The 16560-nt window shown below is 38.7% G+C and overlaps 1 protein-coding gene across 2 annotated transcripts in view; it reads right to left on the bottom strand.

The window, feature by feature from the left end:
• LOC127880547 (ephrin type-B receptor 1-B-like) overlaps window positions 1-16560 on the bottom strand; it is a 125330-nt gene that overhangs the window by 20483 nt on the left and 88287 nt on the right. The window contains exons 8-14 of one of the 2 annotated variants that reach the window (XM_052427857.1): window positions 11376-11448; window positions 9986-10103; window positions 9087-9139; window positions 8316-8357; window positions 3633-3776; window positions 2358-2543; window positions 465-526 (exon numbers count right to left, since the gene is read on the bottom strand). In XM_052427857.1, the coding sequence (XP_052283817.1) occupies window positions 465-526; window positions 2358-2543; window positions 3633-3776; window positions 8316-8357; window positions 9087-9139; window positions 9986-10103; window positions 11376-11448 (678 nt within the window). The remainder of the gene's footprint in view (window positions 1-464; window positions 527-2357; window positions 2544-3632; window positions 3777-8315; window positions 8358-9086; window positions 9140-9985; window positions 10104-11375; window positions 11449-16560) is intronic. The other variant, XM_052427858.1, reaches the window with a different exon arrangement.

Here is a 16560-nt window from a genome sequence, read left to right as displayed (position 1 = left end):
ATATGCCTTTCAATAAGAAAGGTCTTGAAGTACATGGCTTCATAGCTACTTGTTGTGCACTAAGATATCTTTTTATTTAATTTATTCACATAATACAGATACAGTACTTTATTGAATATGACTTCTTTTCCCACAAATATTTACTGCTTTACCTATTAAAACTTTGTATATAAGAATAGGGCATTTACACATGACTTTTCTCTATTGAAATATATCAAATGCTGTTTGTGTAACCTGCATTCTAAAAAAAAACTGACTTAATGCATGTGTGAAAAGGGTCATCCCAGGTTAGTCTGTGAAGCCAGCACAATCAGGGCAACACTTCCCCTTAATGATATTTTTTGTTTAAAGTGAATATCCATTTAAGGCAGACCGTGTCATCAAAGATTAGCCTGTGCGGACTTCACATGCATTAAGCCCAGTTTTCCCAGAACAAGGATCATTATATGCTTGACATTTCTTACCCGCAGAAAACTATCCAGGGATCCATTGGCCATGTATTCTGTTACAATCATGATTGGACTAGCTGCAAACAGAAAATACACTTATGTAAGACAGTATGCAACAAGCAATGAAACATGTATCTGCTGGGCATGATGGATATAAACAAGAGCACCGCATAACAGGTGCCAAGGCTCGGCTGCAAAAGCTTGTCAGAATTTTTTTTTTTAGAGGTCACAGTGATCTTGACCTTTGGCCCAGTGACCCAAAATTGGGTGTGACGTGTAGAACTTATCAAGGTGCATCTACATATTAAGTTTCAAAGTTGTAGGTGGAAGCACTTTGATTTTAGAGCCAATGTTAAGGTTTTAGCACAACGCCGCCGGACGGCGAGCTGGCTATGACAATACCTCGGGTTTTCTCCGAAAACAGCCGAGCTAAAAACCACCTATTACAGGGACAGTATACATAAAACAATATACAGCAAGACAAAATACTGCATAAAAAGACCTTTAACTATAATTGTAAGATAGAAACTTAAATTGAATTACACCTTGGAAAGGTTAATAACATGTAAAGCAATTACTTATAATATTTTGTAGTTAAGAGCAATAAACAATATTTCCCCGATTCAATTAATGTAGACTTTATAGCTGATACTCATCTAAGGCTTCTGTTCAATAAATATCTCTTAGGCTATGCAAGAACTTATGTGACAAACAAGTTTGCACACAAACGCCAATCCATTTGCAGAATGTATAAAAGCACTCCCATCAGTTGGTTTTTCACATCAAATATACAGCACATTCCATTTCAAGAGACATTTGCAACAGTATTTCTTTACAAACAATACATAAAGTTCAATTGGCAGGACAAAACATTGAGGTAATTGTCTTTATATCTTCCTCTCACGACATTTCTTCTAGAAATTCAAATGAATGACTTTGCATAAAAGTTGTTGAATGTTTAAACTTTTTTGACAAGATGAACTAGTTGATACCATAATTGAACTGAACAAAATTTATATCACCCAATAAATATTACTAATTCACCAAAAATGCATACAAAACATGTTGTTATGCAAGAGCTGTATAAAGATGAATGTCATTTGGGACATAACAACTAGACACTATAAAAGGAAACACCTTCTAGTTTCATAAAAAAACGAGTGTTTCAAAACCTCTGACTAAAACACTTGCATTACAAGCTAATCAAAACCTCTGACTAACACACTTGCATTACAAGCTAATCAAAACATCTGACTAACACACTTGAATTACAAGCTAAAACAAGACTCTTCCAATAAAACTTAAGTTCTGGCATAATTACGACTTCTTGCTACTTGTCAATCAAGAACTGAGTGGTACAATGATGGGTTCATATCTAAGTGGTACATAACCTCAACAGCACATGACCAAAATTGAGTCGCGTTCTGAGAAAACTGGGCTTAATGCATGTGCGTAAAGTGTCGTTCCAGATTAGCCTGTGCAGTCCGCACATGCTAATCAGGGGCAACACTTTCTGCTGTTATGGTATTTTTAGTTTCAATGAAGTCCCTCTTTACCGAAGTCAAGTTAAGCCAGAAAGCATCATCCCTGATTAGCCTGTGCAGACTGCACAGGCTAATCTGGGACGACACTTTACGCACATGCATTATGCCCAGTTTTCTCAGAACGTGACTCAAATCATTTTTTAATTCTTAAAACAGCAGCGGACAATCCACAAACAGAAAGGCAGAGAGGGTAAATAAATGTAAGACTCGTTCTGGGAAAGAGGGTTTTATTCACGTGCGTCAAGTTATGTTCCAGATAAGCTTTTTCAGTCTGCACATGCTAATTTGGGACGCCACTTTAAACATATGCATTAAACCCTGTTTTGATAGAGCATGTCGACTGTGCATGTACGCGTGTACTCACTTTTAGTGACGACTCCCTCTAGAAAGATCACGTTGGGGTCATCAAACTGCCCCATGATGCTGGCCTCTGTCAGGAAGTCCAGTCTGTTCTTGTCAGTGGCTCCAGGCTTCAGTGTCTTGATGGCCACTGTCATCTCTGGGCGGCTGGGAACCCGCAGCTTCCCCTTGCACACGTCACCAAACTCACCTGCAGCATAGGGGCATACACCATGAACAATTATGTCACAAAGTAGCATATGTGTATAAAAAACTGAGTTTTTTTTCCAAAAATAATACTGTCATACAAGAATATCATTATAAGGCCATAAACCGTGAAAAATTGTGTCACAAAATAGTCTTAATGTATGAAAAACATAGTATTTTGTCCATAATTATATTGTACTGTCATACAAGGATATTTGTGGACTAAAGTTACTTCGTATTTCATGTTTATTATTCCACAAAATGTAAAGACATTTTAAGATGATATAGAGAATAATAGGTTCGTTTTGATTATAGATCAGGTTTATCATGCGAGGCTTAGAAAACAAAAAGCACGAGCCTTGGCGAGTGCTTTTTTGTTTTCGTGCCGAGCATGATAAACCTGATCTATAATCAACACTTATCTATTATTTTATTTATCCCACTTTTTATTTTGTAAACCTTTTTGTTTAAACAAAATAAGTTTGACTGGATAATTTCCCTGGATTTATGACGTCATTTCGTCGAAATATTGACGTCATTTCCTGCCGTTGAGTATAGATATTATTTAATCAACGGGACTTTAATCAACCAAATTCGCTGTAAAAGTGGGATAAAATGGATATTAACCCTATTCACTCAGAAGCAACATGAAAATGGCTATGTGCATACAGCATAAAACCAGAACAGCCTATGAGTAACTCGCAGTCTGTTCGGGTTTTATTCTGTTTGCTGCTCATTAGTATCTAAGGGTTGGAAATGAAGCCTTTAAAATTGTAATCTTGTACGAAAGGTCTTAAATAAAATTTTAATTTTTTAGGGACTACAAATGCGTGAAAATACGTGAGTGGTAAAGGTCATACATTAATTGTATTCTGACATATCATAACATTTAGGTGGAAACCTAAGTTCATAAGCGCAGAAGTGTTTATAATGGCCAATTTAGTAAATGGCTGAGTATACTCTAACTTTGTATATATTGTAAGAATACTAGTATCAATCAGTAACTATAAACCACATTTTAAACTTATTTCAACTAATTAATATGGATGTCCAGTTACATAATGAATTGATTAATAACTCAAGAGCTGGCTACCTCCTCCAATGACAGAGTCAATGCTGATATGAGAGGCATCTATTTCCCGTGTGAACTCCCTCACAGCCTGGTTAGGGTCCTCATATGTGTGAGGGTCCACATAACTCTTGATGGTACCTGAAGGCTGGAACAATGGCACTGTCACTGCAAAGGGAGACAACCATGTCAATTTAACAGCAGTGCTACATTTTAGGAAGGTAATATTTTAAGCTTTAGATGACACAAAATGACAGAAATCCCAGGAAATAAATAATTAATTACAGTTATAAAACTGGATATATAAAACACAAATTAATACTGTGTATATGGCTAGACAAAGAGTGTTGATGAATGAAAATGAAATAAATATCTACTAAAATTTTATAATGAAAGTGCAAAACAATAACCTGTATGAGCCACACATGCAAAATAACACAAACAATAAAAAAATCATATTAAAAACACGTGAATTATAAAATGTGAATTTAAGTTAAATGTGAAGCAATATGATAATAACCATGAGTTGAGTTATCATGTTTGGATTTAACTTTCTGATAAAGATGCACACACAATCTGTTCTTTTCATTTTCAGACTCATTTCAAAATGAAATAATATTCATAAAATTAACTGTTTGCAGCAATTGCAATATTCACTTTACTAGTTGATTTATTTAATTATCATTTATAAATATAAAACATGTATGTGCATGTAATGTGATGTAAAACTGTGTGCAGGTGAAACTATGACAATGATCTCTTAACTGTCAATGGATTCTCTGACCGCAAAACCAACAACAGATATGAGATCGGCAAATAATTTGCCACGTAATGGTATATGTCTTATTCCAAAAATGGAGCATAATAGTGCAAACAAGACAGCTACAATTCTTTCAAGCCTACAGGTATATCAGTTATATAAATTATGTAAATTGCCAAAAATTAACAAAACACTGTCGTATCATGTGCATTAAAAACTCCAAATAAAACAAAATAAACTCCACATCAAAATGCATAAACAACTGAATACAATTTGGGTTATTGTAAAAACTGTTTATAATGAAAACTTTTTGATTTTTTTTTCCCATGGAATTAATTTTTTAACACCATGTTGTGACAAACAGAACATGTAAAGGCAAATGACAGGTACTTCTGTCACATATATCAACCCCACAGAATAATGCTGCCAAACACAAACACACCACAGTGCTGTATATTTACTTGAATAGTAATTTTCTGAAACATTGTACAACATCAGTAAATATTACTTTAAACAATTACATTTCAAGATTTTTAAAAATTACATTTATCAGTCTTATGTATTTTAAATTGTTCATAGTGAGACAGCTGATATATTATCAATGTTTGGGTGTACACTAACTTTTTGACAATATGTAGCATACCTGGGTATAACTGACATTCAATTCCAACCCACAATTATGAATCAAAAGTTTATATAACCCTTATTATGTTCCCAGTTATTTCTCTGATTCTAACAAAGGAAAGAAAGAAACAACACACCTTCATTGCTTCAGATTTTACTACATCTGTTTAAAATGTATACTTGCTACATTTGTAGCATGTTTCATGAATATCAAATTTTGTTGACAAGCTCATTACTTTAATGAACATTTTCCATAATAAAATTCATTATTTGACAATTAATAAATAACACCGTACAGATATCCCCAAGTTTCCTATAGTTGTTTCTGTATTTATAGCCGTATCAGTGAGGTATTTCTTAGCTATTAAGTCATAACTGTCTGCCCAGTCCAGCAACTTACAACATAATCCATCCCTAATAGACAGAGATTGTGTAGTTCATCAACAGTTTTGTAAACAGAAACTACACAAACTGAATGCAGTGAAAGTGCTCACAGAACAAAGTCGTGAACAATAAAATATAAAGACATGCACATTGGTGACTGTTTTGAAACACATAAACCATGGTAACAATCCTATAACTTGAGCCGAATACTGAGGAACTAGCGAGTATGTTTGAGGAACTGACTGGAGCTAGGCTCTGTAAACTCATGATGACAGGACAAGCATGGCCACCCAGTGACTATGATGACAGGACAAGCATGGCCACCATGTGATTATGTGGACAGGACAAGCATGACCATCCTGTGATTATGTGGACAGGACAAGCATGGCCACCCTGTTACTATGTGGACAGGACAAGCATGGCCACCCTGTCACTATGTGGACAGGACAAGCATGGCCACCATGTGACTATGTGGACAGGACAAGGATGGCCACACTGTGATTATGTGGACAGGACAAGCATGGCCACCCCGTGACTATGATGACAGGACAAGCATGGCCACCATGTGACTATGTGGACAGAACAAGACAAGCATGGCCAATCTGTGACTATGTGGACAGGACAAGCATGGTCACCCAAAGACGATGTGGACAGGACAAGCATGGCCACCCTGTGACTATGTGGACAGGACAAGCATGGCCACCCAGTGACTTTGTGGACAGGACAAGCATGGCCACCATGTGACTATGTGGACAGAACAAGCATGGCCACCCAGTGACTATGTGGACAGGACAAGCATGGCCACCATGTGACTATGTGGAGGCCAAGCATGGCCACCCTGTGACTATGTGGACAGGACACGCATGGACCCCCTGTGACTTTGTGGAGGCCACAGGCTAATCAGGGACAACACTTTCCACACATGCATTAAGCCCAATTTTCCCAGAAATAGGCTCATTAGATTACTGTAAGACCCAGTTAATTATGACTTTGCAATTGTCAGAATCTGAACATCACATTGGCAGCTTGCATTTGAATTAAGCAAAAGTAAAACAGAGAAATTGTTGATAAATTAGGGATATCTGCAAGATCTAAACAGTGACAATACTTAGTGACAAGATTACCAATGAGTTGTTCAAGTCAGTCTCAATTTTAGCAGATAGCATTTAATTAACAAATTAATAAATACTGATAATTATAAAAACATAATGTTTGTTAGTAGAGAAAGATGTAAAAATACAGTAATATACTTGTTTACATGTAAATATCTATACTGTCAGTAGGGAGAGAGAGGAGAAACAAAGCGTAATTGAACTGGAAAATGTTAAAATCTGAATGAATACATCAACAATAATACCCCCAAAAAGGAAAGAAAATAAAATCAAAGATACCTCTGGTAATATTTGGTACTATGGCAAAAGAAAAACAGGTATTGCGTAAATGCAAAATAATGAAATGGTTTCCATATGGTTTCTTTTTTCTTCTAAATATTACTTAATTTCTTTATACTTATATCGTTTTTTTTTGATGTCTTATAAAAGCAGACTATCAATAAGATGTAAATTTAATGTGTCTTTTTGCCATTTTTCCCTAATACAATTTAGCGAAGCTTTGTTATCCCCACGCTTTTTGAAAAAAAGGTGGGGATATTGTGGTGATCTCCGCCGTCCGTCCGTCCGTCCGTCCGTCTGTCCGTCCGTCTGTCCGTCCGTCCGTCCTGGCCACTATCTCCTCCTACACTAAAAGCACTAGAACCTTGAAATTTACACACATGGTAGCTATGAGCATATGTGCGACGGTGCACTATTTGGAATTTTGATCTGACCCCTGGGTCAAAAGTTATAGGGGTTGGGGTGGGGCCGCGTCAGAAATTATCACTCATTTTTTTAGGTTATTTTACATTTACTTCTTTATTTCTACACCGATTCACTTCAAATTGATACTGGACCTCACCTATGACAATACGGTCAATCTCAACCATGCATGGCCCCATTCCCAACCCTGGGGCGCCCCGCCCACATAGGCCACACCCACCAAAAATTTCCATTTACTATAATTTTTTCATTTCTACACGGATTCACTTCAAATTGATACTGAACTTTTGTTATGACATTAGGGTCAATCTCAACTATGCATGGCCCCAATCCCAACCCTGGGGCGCCCGCCCACATAGGCCACACCCACCAAAAAAATCCATTTACTATAAAAAAAATTTAGGTTATTTTACATTAACTTCTTCATTTCTACACTGATTCACTTCAAATTGATACTGAACCTCTCTTATGACAAAACGGTCAAACTCAACTATGCATGGCCCCGTTGCCAACCCTGGGGCGCCACGCCCACATAGACCACACCCGCCCAAAATTGCCTTTTACTATAATTTCTTCATTAATACACTGATTCACTTCAAATTGATACTGAACCTCTCTTATGACAATACGGTCAATCTCAACTATGCATGGCCCCATTACCAACCCTGGGGCACCCCGCCCACATAGGCCACACCCTCCCAAAATTGCCTTTTACTATAACTTCTTTATTTTTACACCCATTCACTTCTAATTGATACTGAACTTCTCTTATGACAATACAGTCAATCTCAACTATGCATGGCCCCATGATCAACCCTGGGGCGCCCTTGGGTCAAACATGCGGCGTGGGGATACGCGTCGGCCTCTGCCGCGCCATTTCTAGTCATATAAATGAGTTTGTTTCTACGTGAATTTGTTTAACTCAAAATAGCAATGGACCATGCAAATATTTTAGGACAGAAGGTCCTTCCATTCTATGAATGCTACATCTAGCACACACTTACATGTACAGGCACATACAGACACAAACACACAGGAGGTAGTAACTGAGGCGCTACGTGAAGCTAGGCTAAATGTATCTCCTACATTCATGAGTTTACAGAGTCTCCAAGGGAGGCTACTCACTTGATCCGTTTATAAGATGGTCAGGGGGAGGACAGTGTAAAACTGAATCGAAGAAAAACAACACATATCTAATTTCCTGCCCAAAATAAAGACTTCAGCAATGTGTTTCTTGTTATAAGGTAAACTACGAAACAGGACAAGCATCATACATTGTACTTAAATAGGTTAAAGAACGGGATAATTCAGAAAGATGTAAACGTCTATGGACAAATAACAATTTGGTGAATTTAATACTAAATGCACAAATTATAACAGCAAAACCAAGGACTTATAAGAAACATTAACTCTGCCTTACAACTGGCAAGCTGCAAGTGCCTCTATCCAAGATGAGGATCCCAACATAAGAATAACTAAGGCAAGGCCAAAGAAAAGCAAGGCAGATACCCACTGAGCAGGCTTCATTACATTCTATCAAGTGTGGTCATCATGGCCACTTATTGTTAAACGGAGGAGTGAATATGGATACATGTTCTTGTATTTAAAGCAATGGGTCCAGATAAAATTAAATACATTTTATTCAGAAGAAATTCTGGTTAGTGTTATCAAAGGCAAAATTCTGCCATGCTTAACTTACCAGTCATGTCTATTAAAGCAAAACAAAAGCGCTGTAGTGAGACTTAAATTACTGACTTTTAATATTATCTGCAATAGTAACACTTTACATATAACATGCACAAACATCACTTTCAGAGCCTTACACACTGTGCTATTAATCACTGCTAAGATCATGTGACATCTACACTGAAGTCATGTGATAGTCATGTGACTTACCATGATGATAAGGTCCATCAAGATCCGGATTCTTGCCTTCTTGTCTTCTGATTCTGCAGAAAATCGAACACAATACATTAAAAAGCAGCAGCAAATGACACTTTTCATAAATATTGAAAAACTGTTTATGCATCCATTGCTTTTATAACAGGGTTCCCAGCTTTTTGTATGAACAATATTCCCTGATATTTCCCAGATGGAAAATAAAAATTCCAGGATAATAATTTCGACCTATTTCTTGTTTTAGACACCCTCAATAAATAGCAGTTGCAGACATTACTAAGCTACATGTATACTACAAAGCCACCATAGCCATGATTTCAGGAACTTTTCCAAATTCCTTCACTTTTCCCTGACTGGAAAAAGTGAACGTCTTTTTCCAGGTTTTCTCTGATTTCCAGGTTGGCTGGGAACCCTTTATAACAATGGTTGAAAAAATATGCTTGATAATGACAAGCAAGGCTTTAAGACTTGTCATTTGAGAAATCTGCACGGGACTCTAGACAGATTCTAGAGAGGGAAAATATGCATTATACGTAAAGTCTTTTATACTTAACAACAGGATATGCACTTAATGGACAGGTGTCTCAACAAAGGACAAAAGTGTTGACCATATTTATAACAATGGAGCCTCACTCTTGGACAATTGGGATTAATGCATAAGTGAGTAGTGTCATCCAACATTAGCCTCTGCAGGCGCTTCACAGATCACCCCTTATCTTTGATGGAATTTTTTATTAAAAGGAAGTCTCTTCAAAATAAAAATCCAGTCTAGGCAGAAAAAGCTTTCCCTGATCAGCCTGTGCCAACTGCACATGAATAAAGTCCTGTTTTCTCAGTGCACCACTCAATTTTGAACTACACACATGCACCCGTTCATTGACTGTGGACTGGTATACCTGTTGATGAGAATGAAGACCATGAGTCCTGCTATGGCCATGCACACAATCACTGCCACTATGGCCCCTATGATGATCTCCAGGGGTGTACCAGGTTCCTCAGTCTGATTCTTGGAGTCTGAAACACAACAACACACACTGTTGATATGTCAATCACAAAAGTGGAGCAAACACAGTGTCTGTTAAGGCAACCAGCAACAGAGGAGAGTGCAATTTTGTGTGTAACAAGAGATGTGTTCGTCAGAAACACAATGCCCCCTATTGTGCCACTTACCTTTGACCTTGAAGGATGACCTTGAACTTCCACCTCTCAAAATGTGCAGCTTCATGAGAACGCCGCTTTGTTATTTTTTGGCCTTTGACCTTGAAGGATGACCTTGACCTTGAAGGATGACCTTGACCTTGAACTTCAACCACTCAAAATGTGCAGCTTCACGAGAACGCCAATTTGAATAATTTTTTTGACCTTTGACCTTGAAGGATGACCTTGACCTTGGACTTCAACCACTTAAAATGTGCAGCTTCATGAGATACACATGCATGCCAAATATCAAGTTGCTATCTTCAATATTGAAAAAGTTATGGCCAATGTTAAAGTTTTCGGACGGACAGACGCCATATATTTGACATTTGACTTTAAAGGAGGACCTTGACCTTCACCTTTCACCACTCAAAATGTTCAGCTCCATGAGATACACATGCATGCCAAATATCAAGTTGCTATCTTCAATAGTGAAAAAGTTATGGTCAATGTTCAAGTTTTTTTCGGACGGACGGACAGACTGACATACACACATACTGACATACACACATACTGACATTCTGACATACTGACTGACGGACAGTTCAACAGTTCAACTGCTATATGCCACCCTACCGGGGGCATAAAAAGAAGACCAAAATCAGAAATTTATGAGTCGTGTTCTGAGAAAACTGGGCTTAATACATGTGCGTAGTGTCATCCCAGATTAGCCTGTTCAGTCCGCACAGGCTAATCAGGGAAGAAGCTTTCCGCCTAAACTTGATTTTCGGTATGGAGGGACTTCCTTGAAATTAAAAATCCCATAAAAGCAGAAAGTGTCGTCCCTGATTAGCCTGTGCGGACTGCACAGGCTAATCAGGGACGACACTTTACGCACATGCATTAAGCCCAGTTTTCTCAGAACAAAACACATATAATGGATGTAATGTGTCCATGTATGGTGAACAGGCAGTGCAATCCATCCACCAGTTGAGGACTGTCGAGGAAGGCTTGAGATGATCTGTTAAATGGTTGTAATACAAAGTTAAGAATAAGTACTTTATTGCTTACAGAATCCAACAAGAAATTTGAAATCGCAAACCAGTATGTTTTAACATAATTGCAAAAATAAGAGTAGCTGGTATTTACCATAGGGAGTACCAGTCCTGGCAAAGAATGGGGAACTGAACTCTCCCCACCCCTTCCTCGTCTCACCCTTTATCTGAAAATGGTAGGAACATTGAGCTCTATGGATTGTTCGTGGGTAATGTAATGACCTGTATACATGAGTTGTACAGGCTTAAAATAACATAATTTTATAGGTGTAAACATACAGTTAAATGACTGTGACACTTTATAACTGTCACTAGGCACACATATTGTCCAGGGGTGGTTTTTTACCTTAAATACTATACACAAACTTATAAGGCTTAGAGCAATAAAAGAAACCCGACTATTTCTTGACTTGTAAGCTAGGAGTGATCCCAGACATCCATACCTCCTCCAAGGCCCATAACTCTGTTAATTTCTCTTAGTGCCATCTGGCACAATCATTGTGAGCTCTATTCAAATATCTAAAGGAGTGCTATTAAGGGATCTTTAACTTGATTAAATTTAAGATTTATTTCCTTGTTTTACAACATTTAAAGCTCTTAATTGTCGCTTCAGCACTGGAAAGTACACTAAATTTGGTTTGGAATTTGTACTTCAAAAGGGACCTTCCCACAGGCACTGCCACACCAAATTACCATATTAATATAGAAATTGAGATTTATGTTAGATTGTATTGTGTTAAAATGACAAAGTTTGCTTTGAATTTAAATAATGTGCCCTGACTGAAATCTGTTGTTCTTTTGCCAGGAAACTTTGTATAATTATACTGTAATTGCCACATAGGGAGGGAAAACAAATCACAATGAAACTTTGAAAAAAAAAGATTTTAATGACCTTTTTAGAGGTGGATTAAACAAAATTGGAATTGTTAGTGTGAGCGTTAGCTCACACTAATGTTACAGAGCATATTTTGCAAATCAGTATGTGCTTAGAAGCCTTAGCTACGCTATGGAAAGACAATCACTGCCTGTTGCAGTAGACGACAAATGCTATGAGCGTCTGCTAGGAAAGATAACCACCACCTTTGCCTGTTTATAGTTCACCACTGGTACACTGCAGTGGAAATATATGACTAATAGTGTTTAACAGCTTGTAAGACAAGATTGGCCAGTCTAGTGTTTATCATTGAAATCTGTACATATTGGCTGCTTTCAGGGAAAATGGGGCTTAATGCATGTCAAATAAGATTAGCCTGTGCATACTGATTAGCCTTTGCAATGCGCACAAGCTAATCAATGATGACATTTCTGATTTTATAATGTTTTTCGTTTAAAGAGTCTCTGGTACTGGGATGACAATTTATGCATATGCATTAAGCCCTGTTTTCCCAAAATGAAGCTTAACTTATATTTCTTATTAATGATTTTAAAAAAACACATCTGGACCTGTGCTTTAAGACACACTCTTTATAAATTTGAATGGGTTGCGTTCATTTAAAACTTGCAATATAAAAAGCTATAACATAATTTTTTTTAACTGAGTTGCGTCAAAACTTATACAACAGCGAACACCTACAGTGCCTTCAGCGCTTTGATTATAGAAATATGACAATACACTGCAAAACCCTGCTGTTACGACCAAAATTAAGAATAAATTGCCACTTCAATTCAGAATTCATATTTTCTTATGGGGATACAATCATGCTCATATAATTGGAACTATAAATCCAATTTGCAACGAAGCGCATGACGAATCAGGGGCCAGATCGTGCAGTAATGTTACAAAATTGCAGAAGAGGATGGGATTCATTTCTTGACAATCTCGCTTAATAAACTCTATACAAACTTAATAAATTCTTACCAATGGGTATGAAATCTGCCACTGTAGGATTGAAGCCGAATATGGGACCAGAAAAACTTGGATGCAAGAATGATGTATGAGAGATGCAGAAACAGTGAAATATAGCGTCATCATGCATGATTCCCATGAGCGCATTGTTATAGTAGATTTGATTAAGGGAAAACAGGAATTTCCATTAGGTTTAACTTGTATGGTAAATCACAGGGTATTGTCAGTTGGGGGCTAAGTAAAAGTTGCTATCGGAAGTGTGTTTGATTGCATTATATTGCTAGTGTTGCCTTGGAGGCCTGATACCGCTCCATGGAAACAGCTTGCTTCTGCAGGAAGTTATATTGCACAATTCAGAGCAATCATTATTTGAGCAGGAAGAGGATATCGTCATCTGACACAAAACTATTTTCTAATTCACATAAAGGCAAATTATCAATACAAACTGGAAATCTTTTCCATTTAGATTCGAAATGAATATTAGTTGGCACATAACTTTAATTGAAAATCTAGACCGGTAACTATAAGTTTCATTTACAAATTTTTTTGTAATGAATCTGCAGTTATTTTTTTTATCTAAACCCAACACAAAGGTTATCATACATGTACATTTCCAAAACCTTTCATTCAAAAGACATACAATTAAAAGTATATTAACAACATATGACAGCTTTGAGCACTAATTGCATCAACCTTGATTGCAGAGACGGTTTGAGGCATGTGTTTCACCATAATGAAATCAGATCAGCAGACGAATACTTGCCTTCTTAGCATAAATTTGAATATCCAAAAATTAAAAAACAATATTTTTTTAATAAAATCCCCATTTAATCTTATGACAGACCCTGCAATGTATGCCCAGTAATTTTATAGGCCTGAAATTTTAGACTTCGTTTCATAAACAGAAATAAACAGCTTAATCAGGCTGATATTTCTACCCAACAGTTTTCAATGAGAGCCTTTCTACGCACAGAGGTATCATTCAAATCATTACAGAATTCTCGCCATATTGTCAACCTGTGAACGCTCGATTAGATGCCTGAAGGCCTCTATTTACAAGAGAGAAGAGAACACAACACGTTCAATACCTAAACCGCTAGTAATTTCTGTATAAGCCTATCGCGGAAACAAACATCAAAGGCACATATAGGGAGGCACGTGTTTGCCTGCGTTTGAAGTGCATGGTGGGACATTTGCGCATCAGTGAACTCGACATCGTTAATGAGTTTTCCATGATCCAAGGAAATACGACTTTGAAGACCTATTGTAAGCTATGGGACTGAGACTTTTAGATTGAGAATGGTGCCTTCTCTGCTCTCTATACGGACACCAAGGTTACACTTTTCTGTCATCAAGCTATAGAAAAGATTATATCCCATGTTCGTGCATTGAAAAAAGCTGTTTGTTGGATCTTAAAAATACAATTGAGTCTCACTCTGGACAACAGGGCTTATTCATGTGCACAATACTTGCTTTGTCTTTTTGTTTAAAGGAAGTCTCTTCTTAGCAAATATCAAGTTTTGATAAAAAGTGTCTGATTAGCCCATGGGGACTGTGCAGGTATATCAGGGATAGCCCATGGGGACTGTGCAGGTATATCAGGGACAGCCCATGGGGACTGTGCAGGTATATCAGGGACAGCCCATGGGGACTGTGCAGGTATATCATGGGGACTGTGCAGGTATATCATGGGGACTGTGCAGGTATATCATGGGGACTGTGCAGGTATATCAGGGACAGCCCATGGGGACTGTGCAGGTATATCAGGGACAGCCCATGGGGACTGTGCAGGTATATCAGGGACAGCCCATGGGGACTGTGCAGGTATATCATGGGGACTGTGCAGGTATATCATGGGGACTGTGCAGGTATACTAGGGACAGCCCATGGGGACTGTGCAGGTATATCATGGGGACTGTGCAGGTATATCAGGGACAGCCCATGGGGACTGTGCAGGTATATCATGGGGACTGTGCAGGTATATCATGGGGACTGTGCAGGTATACTAGGGACAGCCCATGGGGACTGTGCAGGTATATCATGGGGACTGTGCAGGTATATCAGGGACAGCCCATGTGGACTGTGCAGGTATATCATGGGGACTGTGCAGGTATATCAGGGACAGCCCATGTGGACAGTGCAGGTATATCATGGGGACTGTGCATGCAGGTATATCAGGGACAGCACATGGGTACTGTGCAGGTATATCATGGGGACTGTGCATGCAGGTATATCAGGGACAGCCCATGGGGACTGTGCAGGTATATCATGGGGACTGTGCAGGTATATCAGGGACAGCACATGGGGACTGTGCAGGTATATCATGGGGACTGTGCAGGTATATCAGGGACAGCCCATGGGGACTGTGCAGGTATATCATGGGGACTGTGCAGGTATATCAGGGACAGCCCATGTGGACTGTGCAGGTATATCATGGGGACTGTGCAGGTATATCAGGGACAGCCCATGGGGACTGTGCAGGTATATCATGGGGACTGTGCAGGTATATCAGGGACAGCCCATGGGGACTGTGCAGGTATATCATGGGGACTGTGCAGGTATATCAGGGACAGCCCATGGGGACTGTGCAGGTATATCATGGGGACTGTGCAGGTATATCAGGGACAGCCCATGGGGACTGTGCAGGTATATCATGGGGACTGTGCAGGTATATCAGGGACAGCCCATGGGGACTGTGCAGGCATATCATGGGGACTGTGCAGGTATATCAGGGACAGCCCATGGGGACTGTGCAGGTATATCATGGGGACTGTGCAGGTATATCAGGGACAGCCCATGGGGACTGTGCAGGTATATCATGGGGACTGTGCAGGTATATCATGGGGACTGTGCAGGTATATAAGGGACAGCCCATGGGGTCTGTGCAGGTATATCATGGGGACTGTGCAGGTATATCATGGGGACTGTGCAGGTATATCGTGGGCACTGTGCAGGTATATTGTGGGGACTGTGCAGGTATATCAGGGACAGCCCATGGGGTCTGTGCAGGTATATCATGGGGACTGTGCAGGTATATCAGGGACAGCCCATGGGGACTGTGTAGGTATATCAGGGGACTGTGCAGGTATATCAGGGGACTGTGCAGGTATCGCAGGGGACTGTGTAGGTATATCAGGGGACTGTGCAGGTATATCAGGGACGACACTTTATGCACATGCATAAAACATTATTTTCCCAGAGCAGGGCTATATTAGTACACATTCTATGAAATATATCAGATAATTATTATGACTTCTATTTTCTATTTCTATGAAATATATCAGATAATTATTATGACTCTTATTTTCTATATTTTATGAAGCTGACTTTTTTGGCAAACCTAAACATCCAAAATGTCACTGTTGAATTGTAGCTTTTTGGCAGAATCTACTGCAATCCAGTTTCTCTGACAAACTGAATGGTGAATTATATG

This window comes from Dreissena polymorpha, chromosome 5 (assembly GCF_020536995.1).
Source record: "Dreissena polymorpha isolate Duluth1 chromosome 5, UMN_Dpol_1.0, whole genome shotgun sequence".
Lineage (NCBI taxonomy): Eukaryota > Metazoa > Mollusca > Bivalvia > Myida > Dreissenidae > Dreissena > Dreissena polymorpha.
The sequence above is the reverse complement of the archived record's forward strand: the minus strand, read 5'-3'. Positions and strand labels throughout refer to the sequence as shown.